The 19,719-nt window shown below is 51.0% G+C and overlaps 1 protein-coding gene across 1 annotated transcript in view; it reads right to left on the bottom strand.

The window, feature by feature from the left end:
- ARHGAP18 (Rho GTPase activating protein 18) overlaps nt 1-18,636 on the bottom strand; it is an 80,479-nt gene extending 61,843 nt beyond the window's left edge. The window contains exon 1 of the mRNA XM_054393104.1: nt 18,557-18,636. Coding sequence (XP_054249079.1) covers nt 18,557-18,636 — 80 coding nt within the window. The remainder of the gene's footprint in view (nt 1-18,556) is intronic.
- Between the last annotated feature and the right edge of the window lie 1,083 nt (nt 18,637-19,719).

The raw sequence follows: 19,719 nt of genomic DNA on the forward strand, positions 1-19,719 counted from the left end.
CCTCCCTTCAGGTAGTTGTAGTCAGCAATGAGGTCTGCCCTGAGCCTTCTCTTCTCCAGGCTAAACACCCCCAGCTCCCTCAGCCTCTCCTCACAGGGCTGTGCTCCAGACCCCTCCCCAGCCTTGTTGCCCTTCTCTGGACACATTCCAGTATCTCAGTGTCCTTCTTAAACTGAGGAGCCCAGAACCGGACACAGTATTCAAGGTGTGATCTCAGAGAATAAAAAACAATTCCCATGCCAAAGTAAGGCTGCTGAACAAAGTCTTCCATTTCCAGAGAGTAGACAAGTTGTGAGAGTGGCACAGAAATGGAAACACACGCTTGTCCCCATCAAAAAGGGTTTGAAACCTACAGTGGAAGCCAACAGAGCACAGCAAAGGAAGGAGGAACTCTGTTACAGAAAATGTACAACACACTTGCACACAAAGGTGGGAAGGAGCCTTCAAAGCCAGACAAATGCCCATTTAGCTCTCTAAAAGCAAAGCCACCGTGTCTAGGTTACAGCCTCTGCCACCCTGCTGGGTGTGTTCAGCAGAGCTGCTCAGATCCCTGCAGGCAGGAAGGTGCAGTGAGGACTTGAGGGATATTTTCACTGACCACATTTTCCCCTTCTTACTGTTTCATAGCACCTCCTTGGGAAGCAAACCAGTTGTACACCTCTGAATAAAGATGACTTTTTATTACAAGCATTTATGTTACTGGTTTAAAAGAGGTCATACACTGAAGCAGCTTCTTCCACACCACTGCCCCCAAGCAATGCCCTTTGGCTCCCAGTGCTTTGGCTTCACATCAATGCAACCTCAGAATGTCCCAGGGTAATGCCCCCAGGGGAAACACCTCAAGGCCACCACACCCTTTAGAACTTGCAAGAGGCAGACACCACCCTTTTGAGCACCCTTCTCAGAGCAGCCTTAATCCACACCCGAAAACAACCATGTGTCAGACCTTGGGCATCCCATCCTTACAGGCAGACCCTTGGAGGGCACAAGCAAGAAGGCAGCCAGCCTGTCATACCCCCAGTGCAGCAGAAAGGGAAGGGCATCCCTGTTTGCCAGGAGAACACATGGAAACTTTTCAGCTGCCAGGCCTGTCACAGGACTGTATGCCTTATCCCTGGATGTGTTTAAGACCAGACTGGATGAGGCCTTGAGCATCCTGGGCTAGTGGGAGGTGTCCCTGCCCATGGCAGGGGGTTGGAACCAGATGATCTTTAAAGTCCCTTCCAACTCAAGCCATCCTATGACTCTATGAACATTTAGAGCCAATGAGATGCATGATTCAGGCAGGCCACCAGCCCAATGCAAATCACCACCCATTGCAGCCACAGCAGAAAGAAACTCTTTGTTCAGAAACAGCAATGGGACTACATCCATGGGAAGGGCACCAGCATCATCTCAGCACTGCACCTCTAGCCAACAGCCAGGCTTTCCTCTGCTGGAGGTCACCAGCAGACATGCAAAGTACCACAGCCACCCTTCAAACAGCTGAGCCACTCCCCACAAACGAGCCCCAGTGCCATGGCTTTGGGTTCGTACTGCTCATCCCACCTGACACAGCAGAAGCCTTGGATTCCCAGAACTCTACAAAGGACTCAGATTGGCCCTTGTCATCTAGCTCTTCCTCAGTCCTAGAGGGACACAGTGAGATGCTGGACACCTGCAAGGTTCACCCACCTGCCCATCAGTCAGCCCACCACCAGCCTGCCCCAGCTTCACATGCCAAACACCCTGCCCTTCTTCCAAGCTAGCAAGTCAGACAATCAGGAGCAGACCTGGGTGTACCTAGCAGAAGGAACACACAAGACATCTTGCTCATAGCACAGAGTGACTACGGCTGGAAAAGCCATCAAGTCCAACCATTATCTAACTCTGCCAGGGCCACTACTGCACCATATCCTTGAGCATCACATCTGGACGGCTTTTAAACACATCCAGGGATGGGGATTTAACCACTTCCCTGGGCAGCCTGCTCCAGTCTTTGCAAACCCTTTGGGTACAGAAGTTTTTCCTAATGTTTAACCTAAACCTGCCCTGGTGCAACTTGATGCCATTTCTTCTTGTCCTATCAGTTGTGACTTGTGAGAAGAGCCCAACCCCCACCTCATTGCACCTTCCTCTCAGAGAGTTTGTGGTGGTTTTAAGGCTATGCCTTTAATTTTTTTTTCACAGAGCCTGAGCAGAAAAGTAAAAGAATGTAAATAAATCACAATTGGGTGTGAGAATGACAAATAATGATTATTCTAAATACTTCCATTGGAGAGAGAGAAACCCTTAAGATTCAGTTCTCAAAACAAAGGTCAGTTCTCTCTGCAGCATTCTAGCAGGGTGTTTCTGCTCTTCTCTTCTGGCTTTGCTGCTTTGCACACCAGCTATTGACCTTGAAACACTAAGTCCTAACACCCTCTCTGCTTCTTGTCTTTCTCCTTCTGCCAGGGGGACCTGGGGAAGGCAAGGAAGGGGGAGGCAAGGGGGCAGCTTCCCTGGCTTTGGCCAGGAGGGGTTTGTGCTGTTTCTGTTAATTGTACATATCTGTAAATACTGTAAATCTTGTGTATTTGTACACATTCATTGCATCCCACTGCAGACTGTAGTTTTTGCTTGTAAATACAGCTTCCTTTGCTTCCAGACTGAGTTAGTCTGGTGTGGTTAATGTGGGAGGGAAATTTCAGCCCACCACACTACAACAGAGTTGTAGAGAGCCATGAGGTCTCCCTTCAGCCTCCTCCAGACTAACCAATCCCAGCTCACTCAGCTGTTCCTCACCAGACCTGTTCTCAAGATCCTTCACCATCTGAGGTGCCCTTTATGAGATTCTCCTCATATCCTCAACAATGTCCTCAGTGTTATGGAGAGCTCACTCAGACAGAGAGCAGGCAAACTCCCACTTGCCTAGCAGCAGCAGGTTGGTTATGACCAAAGCAGGTACTGCTAGCACAGCAAAACCTGCGGCATGGGAGACCTTCAGGGATGGAAAAAGACAAAGAAAAAGCAATACCCTCTGCTGCTTGTAAAGGTCAAAGGTGTCCTCCTTAGGAACCAAAATGCTTAAGGACAGTCATAGAATAGTAGAATGGTTTGGGTTAGAAAGGACTTTAAAGATCATCTCTTTCCAACTCCCCTACCATGGGCAGGGACACCTCCCACCAGCCCAGTTTGCTCAAGGCCTCATCCAGCCTGGCCTTGAACACCTCCAGGGAGGAGGCAGCCACAGCCTCCCTGGGCAACCTGTGCCAGTGTCTCCCCACCCTCATTGTAGAGAATTTCTTCCTCATCTCCAGTCTCAATCTCCCCTCTTCCAGCTCAAAGCCATTACCCTTTGTCCTGTCATTCCAAGCCCTTGCCAAAAGTCCTTCTCCAACCTTCTTGTAGGCACTCTTCAGGTACTGGAAGGCTCATACAAGGTCTCCCTGAAGCTTTGCCTTCTCCTTTGAGCAGACTGACCCAGCTGACTGCCACATCACCCCTCCCTGCAAGAGTACTTTCCCACACTTGTCAGATGGAAACAAGTTGGAAGCAGGTTGGATGGCACATGGAGCTTCAAGACCTTTAAGGAGGTCTTGAACTTGCTGAGGTAAAGTTGCCGAGCTTCTGTTTGAAAAAAAAAAAAAACAACAAAAAAACCCCACAACCTGGAGGACAAATATCACTGATGTATACTCTGGGATCAGAATGCAGGGCTAGGAAACATCCTCTGCACCCCCAAGGCTAGAGGCCAACCACAAGGCAGCTCACATACCAATAAATGAACGTTCTGCTCTTGATCTGGAAGATGACATGACCCTCTGGGAGCCACTGGAAGTCATTTCCTTGATTAAAGTACCAGAAATGGCTTCTTGTGACAGCAGAAGCCTGAAATGGGACAAAGGCTCATCTCTGATAGCTCAAAACAAGCTGCAGAGCCAAAGTTACAGAGTTAATTAAAAATCCCAGCTTTAAACCACTGCAGTTCCCTCTGTGGTTACTGGAAGCTGCTTGCAGAAGAATTTCATGCTTTCAGGACATGTTTCCCTGAACAGCTTTATTTTTCCAGCTTAAATCAAACCCATCTGACTTCCCACTAACATTTTGACTCAGAGAAATCTCACCAGCCTGCAGAAAAACCTTGCTGTAACTTAAACTACAGGTAAGTGCAGTAAAGGTTCTTGGAACCAGACAGAAATCATTCAGTAATGATGTGAAGAGTGGATTGGCATAAACATGGCTTTCAATTAAAAATGGGGAATGCATCTTAAATATAAAACAAAGGATAAGTACAAAATAGTGTAGCCAGGTGGCCGAGAAGGTCACCAGCATCCTGGCCTGCATCAGCAATGCTGTGGCCAGCAGGAGCAGGGAGGCAATCATGCCCCTGTACTCAGCAATGGTGAGGCCACCCCTTAAGTCCGGGGTTCAGTTTTGGGCCACTCACTCCAAGAAGGACACTGAGGGGCTGAAGCATGGCCAGAGAAGGGCAACAATGCTGGTGAAGTGTCTGGAGAACAGGGCTGGTGAGGAGCAGCTGTGGGAACTGGGGTTGCTCAGTCTGGAGAAGAGGAGGCTGAGGGGAGGCTCTCTACAGCGCCCTGGAAGGAGGTGGTGGAGTCACCTTCCCAGGTGCTGGACAAGATGACCTCTGAGGGTCCCTTCAGACCTGATGCAATCTGTGTGTCTGTGAACCCTGTCCCATGCTGCCCTGTCCCCAGCCCCACTTCTCACTGGCATGGCCCCATGGAGAGGTGCTGGCCCACAGCCTGCCTCCAGCTGCACTCACCTCAGCTAACTGCTGGCTGCTAGCTCCCTCCTGCTAACTACCTGCATCTCCTTCAGCACCTGCTCCAGAAGTACACAGCAAAGCCTGAACCTGTGCTTTAACCATACTTAGGAGTGAAATGCATGCACAGCCTAAAGATGAAACTTCTGAAGAGTCTAACAACCTGCTCTGAGGTGAGACCAGCACCAAACGCTGCAGCCAATGGGCAGGGAGTGCAAACCTGTCAGTGAATGTTTCCTTTACACTCCCTGTGACCAGATGATTAAACTTCCTTTAACCATCACTTCAAAAGCCCAGGCAAGGCCCCAAAACCAAACCACTGTGCCATACCACACAGATTATAACACCATACATCTTCATTAGCTGCTTTCTGCTTTGAAACACAATCTGCCAAACACCAACTTTCACAGCATGAAGCTCATAAAGTTCCCTATAAACTTTCACGAGCTGCTCCTGCTTACCAGGAGAAAAGAAAGAAATCATGGTTTAGTTTGTTCTTGCATGCACTATGCACAGAAGAAGCTGGAAAAAAAATCAGCCTTTATCCTAGCTTTCACCTCAAAGAACAAGTACCAGAGGGTAAACACCCCCCCCCCCCAGCCCTGGAGGTGTTTCAAAGAGGCAGAGATGTGGTGCTGAGGGACATGGTTTAGCCCTAGCCTTGGTAGAGTTAGAAAACAGTTAGACTGGATGAGCTTAAAAGGCTTCCCCAACTAAAATGACTCCAGGATTCTCTGAAAGGAGAAGGCAAGCAGAATGTGAGTCAGTGGTTAGATGCTTAGACAATTTCATTAGCACATATAATGACCACAGAATGTTTGGGTTGGAAGAGACCTTAAAAATCATCAGCTCCAACCCCTGGAAAGAGTGGTCATGAACTGGAACAGGTTGCCTATGGAGGTGGTGAAGGTGGTGGCCCCTGGAGGTGTTCAAGAAATGTGTGGCCATGGCACTTTGGGACATGGTTTAATAGTGGCCTTAGATTGAAGATAGGGCTCCATGATTTTGGAGGTCTTTTCCAGCCAAACAACTCTATGGGCAGGGACAATGATCAGGGGGTGCTGATGGATGAGAAGCTGGCCAGGAGCAGGCAGTGTGAGCTTGCAGCACAGGAGGCCAATCCCATCCTGGGCTGCATCCAAAGCAGCATTGCCAGCAGAGCCAGAGAGGTGATGCTGCCACTTTGCTCTGCTCTGAGGAGACCTCACCTGGAGTGCTGTGTGCAGGTCTGGAGCCCTCAATAGAGGAAGGACATGGAGCTGATGGAGAGGGTCCAGAGGAGGGCCATGAAAATGCTCAGGGGGTTGGAGCAGCTCTGCTACAAGGCCAGGCTGAGGGAGCTGGGGGTGCTCAGCCTGGAGAAGAGAAGGCTCCAGGGAGACCTAAGAGCAGCCTGCCAGGACTTGAAGGGGGCTACAGGAAGGCTGCAGAGAGGCTGTTTGAAAAAGCCTGCAGTGACAGGACCAGGGGCAATGGCTTCAAACCAGAGAAGAGCAGATTGAGATTGGATGTTAGGAGCAAGTTCTGCACCATGAGGGTGGTGGAAGACTGGAACAGGTTGCCCAGGGAGGTGGTTGGGGCCCCATCCCTGGAGATATTCAAGGTGAGGCTGGGCAGGGCTCTGGGCAACCTGATCTAGTTGAGGATGACCCTGCTGACTGCAGAGGGGGTTGGACTGGATGACCTTCAGAGGTCCCTTCCAACCCAAACCCCTCTATCATTCTCTGATTCTCTGATTTCCAGAGCATTCCGTCCAACAGGACTCTGCAGCGTCACTCACAGTGAGAACTTCGCGGTGCTTCTGGCCTCTGTTCAGCCACAGGACTCTGAGTCAGAAAAAGAAAGTGTACACTCAGTAACTGCAGTTAAAAAGCTCTAACAGTGGAGCAGGGTGCTGGCATTGCAAATGTCACCAGAACACCCAGGGGTAGCCTTTGAAGCCCGATCAGCTCCAGCCCCATAGTAACAGTAATGAAACGAGCACAACACGGCAAGGGCAGCAGATTAAAGCAGTCCTGAGCCCAGGGCCAGCAGCAGACTGAGGATGCCAACAGTCTTACTGGAAAACAAGTGCAACAGTGCTGCTCTACAAAGGAAAAGACCTGGAGAAACACTCCAGAGACTTTCAAGGCTCGCCTGGACATGTTCCTGTGTGACCTCCTTTAGGTGGTCCTGCTCTGGCAGGGGGGCTGGACCTGAGATCTTCAGAGGTCCTTTCCAGCCACTACCATTCTGAGTGATTGGCAATCCCAAGCACCAATATAGGCTGGGCAGGGATTAGCTTGAGAGCAGGCCTGAGGAGAGGGACTTCGGGGTGCTGGTGGATAGAAGCTCACCAGGAGCCAGCAGTGAGCACTTGCAGCCCAGAGAGCCAAGCAGAGCCTGGGCTGCAGCAAGAGAAGTGTGGCGAGCAGGGCCAGGGAGGGGATTCTCCCTCTCTGCTCCACTCTGCTGAGACCACACCTGGAGCTCTGGGTCCAGTTCTGGAGCCTCTGTTACAGGAATGATCTGGAAGTCCTGGACAGTGTCCAGAGAAGGGCCATGAGGATGAGCAGAGGGCTGGAGCTGCTCTGCTCTGGAGACAGACTGAGAGAGTTGGGGTTGTGCAGTCTGGAGAAGAGAAGGCTCTGAGGAGACCTTCTTGTGGCCTTCCAATATCTGAAGAGGGCTACAAGAAAGCTGGGGAGGGACTTTTGAGGATGTCAGGGAGTGATAGGACTGGGGGGAATGGAGCAAAACTAGAAATGGGGAGATTCAGATTGGATGTTAGGAAGAAGTTCTTCCCCATGAGGGTGGTGAGAGACTGGCACAGGTTGCCCAGGGAGGTGGTGGAAGCCTCATCCCTGGAGGTTTTTGCAGCCAGGCTGGATGTGGCTGTGAGCAACTTGCTCTAGTGTGAGGTGTCCCTGCCCATGGCAGGGGGCTTGGAACTGGCTGATCCTTGAGGTGTCTTCCAACTCTAACAATTCTGTGATTCTATGGGATCACAGAATTGTTTTGGTTGGAAAGCCCTCTGAGATCATTGAGTCCAACCATCAACCCAGCACCACCATGGCCCATTAAACTATGTCCCAAAGTGCCATGGCCTCAGGTTTCTGGAACACCTCCAGGGATGGGGACTCCACCACCTCCCTGGGCAGCCTGTTCCAATCCCTTACCACTCTTGCATCAAAGAAATTTCTCCTGATCTCCAACCTAAAACTTCCCTGGCTCAATTTCAGTTCCATTCCAGCTGTGCATGACGTCTCCATGCTCACACCAACAATCCACTGTATTACCATGGAATCCACTAGATTTGTCCACACTCACAGGAGAAAGAGGAAGCCCATAATTAAAATGTTCAAAAGGGCTTTATGCTTCACATTCCTTGCAGCCAGACAAGCATGAGAACTCACTCTCTGTGCCATTCAAATGAAAAGAAAAAGACAGCCTACGTGCAGAGGGCCCTGCTTTTCCTTTCTGCTATCTCTCTCCACTGAATCAGCAGTGATTCGCATTCTGTACCTGCTGGAGGGCCTGACTCAGAGCAGAACTGCACAGATTGTTTGCACTGATAGTTGAAGGGCATTCAATCAAAGCTACAGCCACAATGTGGAATAATCTGGGTCACCCAGTGAACTGGCTTTGCTGAATTAATGGTGTTTAATCATCGTGGCAGATGTTAAATGGGGGTCTAAGTGCAAGCAGCAGTGCCTGTGTCTGTGCAATTAGGACTGCACTGCTTCAGCAGATCTAGGGCAATTCACAGTGAGCTTCACTAGACACTGAGAAAAGCAAGATGGCTCAACTGCAGCATAGACAGCAGGCTCTGGTGACAATCCATACACTCACAGATTCATAGAAAGGTTTGGGTTGGCAGGGACCTCAAAGATCATCCAGTCCCCTGCCATGGCCAAGGACACCTTCCCACCAGCCCAGGCTACTCAAGGCCCAAAGCCTTGAACACCTCCAGGGAAGAGACATCCACAGCCTCCCTGGGCAACCTGTTCCAGTGTCTCACCAGCCTCACTCTAAAGAATTTCTTCCTAATCTGCAGTCCCAATCTCCCCTCTTCCAGATCAAAGCCATTGCCCCTCATCCTAGCACTACAAGCCCTTGTCAAAAGTCCTTCCCCAGCTTTCCTGCAGCCCCCTTCAGGTACTGGCTGGAGGGAAGGAAACAGCATGGAAGTGATTCTACCTGTGCAGGTAGCACTCATGAGACTGACACTTAAGTACTGTTTGTAATTCAGGCTGGGATTGAAGGAGGCCTCGAACACAAGCCCTATGAGGAGAGGCTGAGGGAGCTGGGGGTGTTTAGCCTGGAGAAGAGGAGGCTCAGGGGAGACCTCATTGCTCTCTACAACTACCTGAAGGGAGGTTGTAGCCAGGAGGGGGTTGGGCTCTTCTTCCAGGCAATCAGCACCAGAACAAGAGGACACAGTCTCAAGCTGTGCCAGGGGAGGTTTAGGCTGGAGGTGAGGAGAAAGTTCTTCATGGAGAGAGTTGTTAGATGTTGGATGTGCTGCCCAGGGAGGTGGTGGAGTCACCATCCCTGGAGGTGTTCAAGAGGGGGTTGGACATGGCACTTGATGACATGGTTTAGTAGTCATGAGGGCTTGGGTGACAGGTTGGACTTGATGATCCTTGAGGTCTTTTCCAACCTTATTGATTCTGTGAGAAGCAAAGCAGCAGGGCAGGGCAAGTGTAAAGAAGGATGCTGAAAACGCTGAAGGGTCACAAAAAGGATTTTCAGACTGAAAAAAACCAAGATAATTATTTGCTCCTTGCTCCATCTACCAAGATAAAACTGAGCAGCAAGTTGCCAAGAGGTACCAGGCACTGGTGGGGGTGATCAATAGATCTGAAAGATACAGCAAGAACCAAAGGCAGGAGCAAGGCAAATTCAAACAAGAAGTAAGATGCAAGCTGGGGGAAGGAGGAACCCCACGGAGCAGGGATCAGGAATGAAAGAAGCAGGAAGTGCTGGGTTACCACATCTTGCTGTCAATAGATCAAGTTACTGGGATTACAGCAGTAAGGAAGCAACACATGAAAGGTCTGCAGTATGCTGTGCATTAACACCTGCAGGAACTGCAGAAGACACAAAAGCAACTCTAAAGAAAGCAATTCATGCATTGCTGCCCATCAGCTCTGCCTGAAGATGGTGGCAGACATCAGACAGCAAATGCTGTTCAAATCAGAAGGCAAATCCAAGGCAGGAAAGGTTTTTCTCATCTATGTCAGATACAGATTGTGCTCATGCAGAGCCTGCAAGCTTAGAAGATAAGACAAAAGGGCTGGGAGTGACAGGATGAGGGGCAATGGCTTTGAGTTGGAAGAGGAGAGACTGAGACTGGAGATGATGAAGAAATTCTCAACAGTGAGCATGGGGAGACAGTGGCACAGGTTGCCCAGGGAGGTTGTGGATGCCTCCTCCCTGGAGGTGTTCAAGGCCAAGCTGGATGAGGCCTTGAGTAACCCGGGCTGGTGGGAGGTGTCCCTGCCCATGGCAGGAGTTGGATCTTTAAGGTCCCTTCCAACCCAAACCATTCTATGATTGCTATGATTCTGTAAATTCAGCCCCAGCACGACAGATCTTGCTTTGCAGAGGTGAAGCAACAGGTGGAAGGTACTCTACTGAGCCATCCATACCAGCACCACAAAAGAGAGGTTAAAAGGGTTAGGGACAACAAATGCTGTGATGATATGGAGAACCTGAAAGCTGTGCTGTGCCAGCAGGTTGCAAATGAAGCTGCAGAAGGCTCCAGCAACCCAAGCCAGTTGTGACTAAGCAGCATGTGAGCTTGCTGCTCTGCTGCTTGTACACAGAGCTTGTACACATATATCTGCCAGTGCTGCAGCCCTGCATAATGGGTTTCACTGGATTTCTGTTCTGAGAGTGAGTCACTGGTGGGAAAAGAGAGGAAAAGGAAGAGCTTTTCTCTCTGAAAGAGTGGAGATGGAAACTGCCCTTGAAATAAGGCATCAATTCATGCTTACTACTAAATTCCTTCTTGGTTTCAGATGCAAACTACTGAGTCTTCAGATTAAACTGAGCAAATGTTTGAACAAAGAATGAGGCAGGTTATTGTGGTAAGGAAAGAATAAATCCCTCTTGTTTGTGTGATTTGTAATGTGGTCAGCATCTGAAAAAAAACATATTTTGTGGGGAACTCAGAGCAGCAGACTTTGTCATTCTCCCATGCTCAAAGGTCATCTGTCATCTGGTTTCTTTCTCAGGGAGATCAAACCATGAGTGCTTCAGACCACAGCTGCCTGTAGAAAGTACCAAGTATTTTATGTCCCTCACTTGTCACCATCCCCAGAGAGAACACAGAAGCTACCACTGCTAACTTACTAGAGCCCATATTGACAAAGATAGAGAAAAATGAGTACTTTGGTTTATGCAGACTTACACAGCAACCCACAGAAAAGGGCACTTCCCTACAACAAACCCAACCTGTCACAGAATGACAGAATGTCTGGGGTTGGAAGGGACCTCAAAAGCTCATCCAGTCCAACCCCCTGCCAGAGCAGGGTCACCTAGAGCAGGTCACACAGGAACACACCCAGGTGGGGTTTGAATATCTCCAGAGAAGGAGACCCTACAACTCCCCTGGGCAGCCTGTTCCAGTGTTCCACCACCCTCACAGGGAAAAAATTTTTCCTAATGTCCTAGACTCTATGAAAAGCTGGAGTCCTTCTTAACAAGTCGTTAGCAATATGAGGAGCCAGCAGTGCACGGTGACAAAGAGGCAGTGGCTTGCAAAGCTTCAAAACTCAAACTGCTCCTTTGATGGAAGGTAAAGAGGTGCACATGGAGTGTCAACCAAGGAGCACAAGCTGGCTGCTGGCGAGCGAGCAGTGACTCACTGGGAGCAGGCACGGGACGCTGTGACTCACACCACAACCTGCTGCAGCACAGGGGAGAGAGCACAGAACAGCACCTCCCAGGCAGGAAAAAGGTATGGAGAGAAAAGCAAAAACAGCCTCCAGTGCCCACCCCTTCTAAAATCATTTAGCTACTACCTGGTTTGCATTTGAGGCTCCTGAAAACACTCAGTGGCAGAAGCTTCTTTGCCTCATGCCCTGGGACCCCCCCCATTAGTGATTCAGTTGGACCCATAAGTGACCCCCAAACTGCCCCACAACCATGACATGCAGAGGTACTTTGCACGCAGTCATTTGTGGTTTTGCTGTAGCCTGTTCCTCAGCCACTGGATGCTCCACACTCGGACCCTGACCACATGTGTAAACTACTTCCTACAGATTCTATCCACATGCACATCATATCTATAGGCAGTACACACAGACTGACCACTCTGCAGGGCAGAGGAATGCTTGGGTTGGAAAAGATCTTTCAGATCACCCGGTCCAACCATTCTCTAACTCTACCAAGGCTCTACCCATGCCCCTCAGCACCACATCTCTGCTTCTTTGAAACACCTCCAGGGATGGGGATCCACCTCCCTGGACAGCCTGTTCTAGTGGTTGAGAATCCAGAGAGGTTGCAATCTGTGGAGGACTCTGAATGGTATTTTGTGAGGAAAAACTTCTTCCCAGCAAGGGTTCTCAGGCACTGTCCCAGGCTGCCCAGGGAGGTGCTGCAGTCCCCATCCCTGGAGGGGTTTCACAGCTGCATGGATGTGGTGCTGAGGGACATGGGGCAGTGGCAGTGGCTCAGCAGCAGGGGTGGGGTTGTGAGCTCTAGGTGAGTGCTTGGACTTGATCTCAAAGGTCTCTTCCATCCCCAGCAGTTCTGTGATTCTATGGTTCTCTGACTGCCCACAAAGCCACATGAGGAAATGACCAATACCTGAAACTTGGCTGGCAAACAAGCTCCAGGCCCTGCCACGGCAGATGGAGTCACGTTCCCCAGGAAGAAAGCTAGAAGGCACTGGAATTCTGTGCTTAAGGGTGAGGATTTCACATGGATGAGTGTGATCTGTCTACAGCGCCCTGGACTGAAGCCTATCTGATTCACTCTTAGTTTCCACAGTTCATTTAACAACAAATGGTTTCATGCAAAAAATGAGAAGAAATTATTTGAAAGTGGCCTTCCAGTACCTGAAGGGGCTACAGGAGAGTTGGGGAGGGAATTTTGACAAGGGCCTGTGGTGATAGGATGAGAAGCAATGCCTTTGAGCTGGAAGAGGGCAGACTGTGACTGGAGATCAGGAGGAAATTCTTTAGAGTGAGGGTAGGGAGACACTGGCACAGGTTGCCCAGGGAGGCTGTGGATGCCCCATCACTGGAGGTGTTCAAGGCCAGGCTGGATGAGGCCTTGAGCAAGCTGGGCTGGTGGGAGGTGTCCCTGCCCATGGCAGGGGGTTGGAACTGGATGATCTTGAAGGTCCCTTCCAACCCAAACCATTCTATTACTCTATGAAAAGCTTGTGCACGGACATCATAGAGAAAAGCAGATGACACCAAAATGCAAGTGGCATGCAGCCAATAGAGCGTTAATGCATTACAACTGGGAAGTGAGAAAACTGAAGCAATACAGATTAAAAAAAAAAAAAAAAGCTATTAAATTTGAGTTTGATACTGGGCTATCTGCTTTGGTGATTCCTCTAAGGAATTCTTGGATAAACACTTCAGGTATACTACAGAACTCACCCACAATCAACAGCCACAGAAGCTGTTCCTTTAACCACTACTTTAAAATGTCAAATAAATTTCCCTCTGGCACAGATGACAGCTCTGATGTTCTTCTGTGCATCACCACTGCCAAGGCAATACTCCTAAACTGTCAAACTTGGAAGGAATCACACTGAAGCTGTTCTAGATTTAGCCTAGTGAACCAAAGGTAAGGGAAGGTAAAGGAAGGTAAAGGAAACGTCACAGCCTCACTGTGCCTTGAAAGGGGAAACAAAAAAGCAAAACAAAAAAAAAAGAGAACACAAAAGTAGCTCAACAAACTATTAGATCAGTAAAACTCTTAAGTCTTAGGGAGCAAGACTTCTTGTATGCCTAAAGAAAAAAACAAATAAATGGTTAGGAAGTCTAGTCCTCCCCTAGGATGCCACTCTGCCTGGAGCACAGCCAGTGTATTGCTTTTCCCAGGATGTACCAGCGCCATGCTTCCCCAGCCCTTCAAAGCCATCTCTGGCATGCATTAATTTCAATGCCTGTGAAAAAATATTAGTAATTCAGCACAGATTACAGAATCACAGAATGGTTTGGCTTGGAAGGGACCTCAAATTTCAGCCAGTTCCAACCCCCTGCCATGGGGAGGGATACCTCCCACCAGCCCAGGTTGCTCAAGGCCTCATCCAGCCTGGCCTTGAATACCTCCAGGGAGGGGACATCTACAGCCTCCCTGGGCAACCTGTGCCAGTGTCTCACCACCCTCACTGGAAGGAATTTCTTCCTCATCTCCAGTCTCAGGCTCCCAGCTTAAAGCCATTGTCCCTTGTCCTGTCACACCCAGCCCTTGTCCAAAGTCCCTCCCCAGCTCCCCTGGAGCCCCTTCAGGTACTGGAAGGCTGCTCTAAGGTCTCCCTGGAGCCTTCTCTTCTCCAGGCTGAACAGCCCCAACTCTCTCAGCCTGTCCCCACAGGGGAGGTTCTCCAGCCCTCTGATCATCTTCATGGCCTCCTCTGGACCCTCTCCAACAGCTCCAGGTCCTTCTTGTGCTGAGGGTAGCAGAACTGGAGGCAGTGGTGCAGGTGGGATCTCACCAGAATCACCTCTCTTGACCTGCTGGTCACACTGCTTTTGATGCAGCCCAGGATAAGCTTTCCAAAAGGGCTGTTGCATTACAGCTGGCACTGTACTGCACTGCCTTTCCACTATTTTGATCCTTGGCAAAAACTACAAAGTTTTCAAGTTGGCAGAGTGATGCTAACCTAGATGCTGAAAGCTGTTCTTACTGTGGTATTTTTAAAAAGGCAAAGGAAGTTCCAACTTCACAGCAGTAATAAAACACAGAATCTGGAAGGCAGAACTGGTACATTACACACTGTGCAGAGCATAATGGAAGACTGCATCTCCAGAAGATATTTCAGAACTACACAGCTCTGGGAGTCTGCTCTGTTATTACCATGCAGCACTGCACTATCTTGGGAATGATGATGATGAAGGGAAGTAGTTAGAAAAGCGGCAAACAAAAAACCAATCCCACAGGAATATTACAATGTTTCAGAAAAGTTTTTGTTTGCATTTCAACAGACCAAACAATAACAAGAGGTCTTTCCTTCCCCTCCCTTCCCCCATCAAAATAATATTCCCAATCTCTCCCGCTTCAGAAGTAGGAATACCCTGGGGAGCCAGAGCAGGAGGGAGCAGATGGATCACAACCATGGAGCTGGGATCACAGAATCACAGAATGCTAGGGGCTGGAAGGGATCTCTAGAGATCATCAAGTCCACTCCCACTGCCAAGGCAAGTTCATCCAGGGCAGGTCGCACAGGAACATGTCCAAGAAGGTTTTGAATGTCCCCAGAGATGGAGAGTCCACCACCTCCCTGGCCAGCCTGCTCCAGGACTCCATCACTCTTAAATTAAAGATGTTCCTCCTCATGTTCAGATGGAATTTCTGATTTTTGTTTGTGCCTGTTGCCTCTTGTCCTGTCACCGAGCACCACTGGAAAAAAAAGCCTGGTCCCATCCTCCTGACACCCACCCTTGAAGTATTGATCAGCAGTGATGAGATCCCCCTCAGTTTGTTCTTTTGCAGACTAAACAGCCCCAATTCTCAGTCTTTCCTTACAAGAAAGATGTTCCAGTCTCCTCAGCATCTCTGCAGCCCTTTGCTGTACCCTCTCCAGCAATTCTCTGTCCTTCTGGAACTGGAGAGCCCAGAACTAGACACAGTATTCCAGATATGGCCTCACCAGGGCAGAGTAGAGAGTCAGGAGAACCTCCCTCAACCTGCTGGCCACAGCCTTTTCTGATGCACCCCAGGATGCCATTTGCCTTCTTGGCCAAAAAGGCAATTGCTGGCTCATGGCCATCCTGTTGTTCACCAGGACAACAAGATCCTGATTAATGAAGACAGAGGAAACAGAACTGAGGTTCAGAGTTAGAGTGGCACAGCAGAAGGGCAGAGAAGAGTCCTTCAGGACCTCAGTTCAATGAGCTAAATGGCAAATGTGCACAGCCTGGAAAGTAGCAGCAGTGCTGGGTGGAACTGAGGCCAATTCACCGTAGGGATCTCCTGTGGTGTGCAGCTTTAACATACACATTGATATGCTATAATTTTTCACATTCCTTCCCCCTTGCACTCCCTTCACCCCCCATCAGCACAGCTTGTGGAGTTTTCACATTCCTTCCCCCTTGCACTCCCTTCACCCCCCATCAGCACAGCGTGTGGAGGATCACCATTACTCACATAGCAATGTCCCAAGTTTACCCAGGAAGCAGTCCCCAGCAGCAGCTGCAGAGGAGTGGGAACCTGATGAGATCACTGCTCCTAACAGCACGGCTTCAGCACAGGAGACATGTTTCCAGGACACAGAGGGGCCCTCAGGACTGTGTTCATGCATCTGCCTCTGGGGGCTAGGAGCAATTGCAGCTTAGAGCTATGTACCCAGGCAGCCCAGCACTGAAAGGGAGAACTGACCCCTTTCAGAGACACAGATTATTCAGAAGGCATCCCAAGGAGCAGGCAGAGTGGTGTTCATCTAGAAATTTGAGGAGAGGGGTGAGAGGCAAAAAGACCACAAACAACAACAGAGAAGGTGGTGGATTTTGTGATTTCTTGCCAAAAATGCCCTCATTTTGCATTCAATAGTAAGCAGCTGGATCTGCAGTGCTCTTACCCATGGAGCTAAGGTGACATCTGGACTTAAAGCCAGGATGATAAGCAACATTACTGAGGGAGAAGGAAGTACCTCAATAAAAAGAGAGGCTGTACTTCAGTTCAGGTCTTGCCTTTGGCACAGGCTCCTGGTGTGACAGTTATCTTCCATCCAGGGTGACACACTGTACTTCCCTTTATCTTCTGCTAATCAGACTCTGATCTCTCTGATCAGACACAGGCTTCCTGTGGACTCATGGAAACAAGTGTGCCAGTTTTGACACCTTCCCAGTTTCAGCAGGCTTCTCAGCCTCCATCAAAGTCTCATTTTTATCAGTGGGACATTTCACAGAATCACAGAATGTTAGGGGCTGGAAGGGACTCCGAGAGATCGTGTGTGAGGTGTCCCTGCCCATGGCAGGGGGGTTGGAACTGGATGCTCCTTGAAGTCCCTTCCAACTCCAACCCTAACAATTCTATGATTCTATGAAGTCCAAACCCCCTGCCAGAACAGCATCACCTAGAGCAGATCACACAGGGACACATCCAGATGAGTCTTGAGTATCTGTAGAGAGGGAGACTCCACAATGCCCCTGGGCAGCCCATTTCATTTGTTGGCAGTTTGAGCAAGGAAAAGATGAGACTGAATGGGCCATGAAGAGGAAACTCTCCTCTCCATGCAGCAGTCTCTCTGGTCACAGCTATGGAAAAGCCAGCACTGCCCCTGCCTCTGTTAAACCGAGCAGCCTGAGAGGGGATCTTGTCAATGATGATCAATACCTAAAGGGTGGAGGTTATGAGGATGGGGCCAGGCTCTTCTCGGTGGTGCCCAGTGATAGGACAAGGGACAACAGGGACAAACTGGAACATAGGAGGTTTCACTTGAGCTTAAAGAAACACACTGTGAGGCACTGAGAGCTCCACAGCCCTGAGGGGAGTGGGCTGCTTTGTCCAGCTTTTAAGGAAAATGACAAATGCTCTACAAAGTTTACCCTGTCACTACCTGCACCTTCCTTCCATTTATCTCAGTAAAACAACAACAATAACGCAAAGTACAAAGCAGTAAAACACAGAGGTGACATGAAAACCACTGAGCTCTTTCAGTTGGAAAAGCCTCTAAGATCATCCACTCTAACCATCAACCCAACACCACCAAGGCCATCAAACCATGTCCCCAGGTGCTATGGCCACACATTTGAACACCTCCAGGGATGGGGACTCCACCACCTCCCTGGGCAGCCTGTGCCAATCCCTGAATACTTTCGCAACAAAGAAATTTTTCCTAATCTGCAACCTAAACCTCCCTTGGCACAACTTGAGGCCATTTCATCTTGTCCTATCACTTGTTACTAGAGAGACCAGCCCCCACCTCACTGCAACCACCTTTCAGGGAGCTGTTAGAGAGCAATGAGGTCTCCCCTCAGCCTCCTCTTCTCCACACTGAACACCCCTCAGCTGCTCCTTCCCAGCCCTGTTCTCCAGACCCTTCACCAGCTTCGTTGCCCTTCGCTGGCCACACTCCAGCACCTCAATATCCTTGTAGCGAGAGATTCAATCTTCACCCCACGCACCGCCTCACCTGAGGCCTCAGGGGTCGGTCCAACTCCCGCCGAAGTCACCGGGCAGCACCCACCCCCCGCAGCCTGCAGACCCTCCCAAGCGCAGCCCGGCACGGAGTAGCACGCTGCGGGATTCGCTCCACGCCGCGCCCGGGCGACCGGGGCTCTTCTCAGCTACCAACACCTTGACCACAGCCGGCGCCCGCCGCTGCCGCTCACCCCTCGCAGCCAGGCAAACGCCTGGGATTTGCACTGGAGGAAGAGGGGAAATCCCCACAGGAAAGCTCTTCTGAGAGGACGCGGACCGAAGAGTGGCGAAGGGAAAACCGCACCGTCCCCTGAGGCCCCACAAACACCTTCTCCCCGCGCAACAGCTTCCCCAGGAGCCGGCTCCGCTCCTCCTCGGCGGCACAGCCGCGGTTCGGCGGCCCCCGGGCGCACCTGCCGAGCCGGGCAGGGCCAAGCCCAGCCGGGCAGCACCCACCGCCCCCACCGGCCCGCTCTCCCCTTGCCCCACACTCACCCTCCGGGGCCGTCGCCGCCGCCCCCGCTGTGGTGGTAGGCGGTGAGGACCACGCCGCGGGAGCCGGATCGCCAGTTCATGGCGTGCGCCGCCGCATCCCTTCTGGCTACGCTGAGGCGGAGCGGGGCGGCCCGGGCCCGGCCCGGCGCGGCCAAGCCCAGCCCAGCCTCCCAGCGGCGGTACAGCGGGGCAGGGCCGGCTGACGGCAGCGCTTCCTGCGGCCCGCCAGGGCCGTGCCTCTGCGCCCGCCCCGGGCACTCGCGGCCGAGGGCGACAAGAGCCGGCGGCAGCGCCCACGGCCAGCGGCTTCCGGGGGCCTGCGGCGCACCGGCTACTGCCGGCTCGGACCGGGCTGCGCTCCGCTCCCGGCCGCTCTGGCGTCCCGCCCGCTGCCATGCCCCGGGTGGTGCTGGAGAGCTACCTCGGCCGGGCCGCAGTTCGGTTTGAGGTACAGAGAAACTGAGTGAAATGGAGCAACGCTGGTGCAGTGCCAGCTGCAGGTGCTGCTGCCACACCGGCCTGACGGGGTGGATAAGGAATGTGCCCCTGAAAAACTGAGTGAAATGGAGCAAAGCTGGTGCAGTGCCAGCTGCAGGTGCTGCTGCCACACCGGCCTGACGGGGAGGATAAGCGATGTGCCCAGTGTTTGCTTTGTACCTTGACCTGTTCACGGGATCACAACGTTGTCCTGCGTTTGGTTCAACTTTTCACGTGAAAAAAAATGGTTGTTTTTATTTTTAATGCCAAGCTCTCGCTCTAAAGAGCAGGTGAGGGCAGCAGGCAAGGTGTCAGAGCTCCTGCCACCATTAGCTCCAAGGTCCTACTCTGCCAGCCAGCGGCAGCTGGAGCAGGGCAGCCTTGGGGTGCCCTTTGCATCAGGGACAAGCCTCTGCTGTGCCTCATGCAACCTCTCAGGAGATAGTGTTAGCTCTGAACTGGTCGGCAGGATCTGCATCACAACACTCAAATCTGCATTTTTCATTCATTGCAGCTATAGCCCCTTCCCTGAAAGGGTTCTCAGACCCTGGCACAGGCTTCCCAAGGAGGTGGTTGAATCTCCACACCTCGAGGTGTTTCAGAGAGGCAAAAATGTGGTGCTGAGGGATATGCTTAGCACCACACTTGGTAGAGTTAGAGAATGGTTGGGCTGGATGGTCTTAAAG

This window comes from Indicator indicator, chromosome 27 (genome assembly GCF_027791375.1).
Source record: "Indicator indicator isolate 239-I01 chromosome 27, UM_Iind_1.1, whole genome shotgun sequence".
In the NCBI taxonomy this organism is placed as follows: domain Eukaryota; kingdom Metazoa; phylum Chordata; class Aves; order Piciformes; family Indicatoridae; genus Indicator; species Indicator indicator.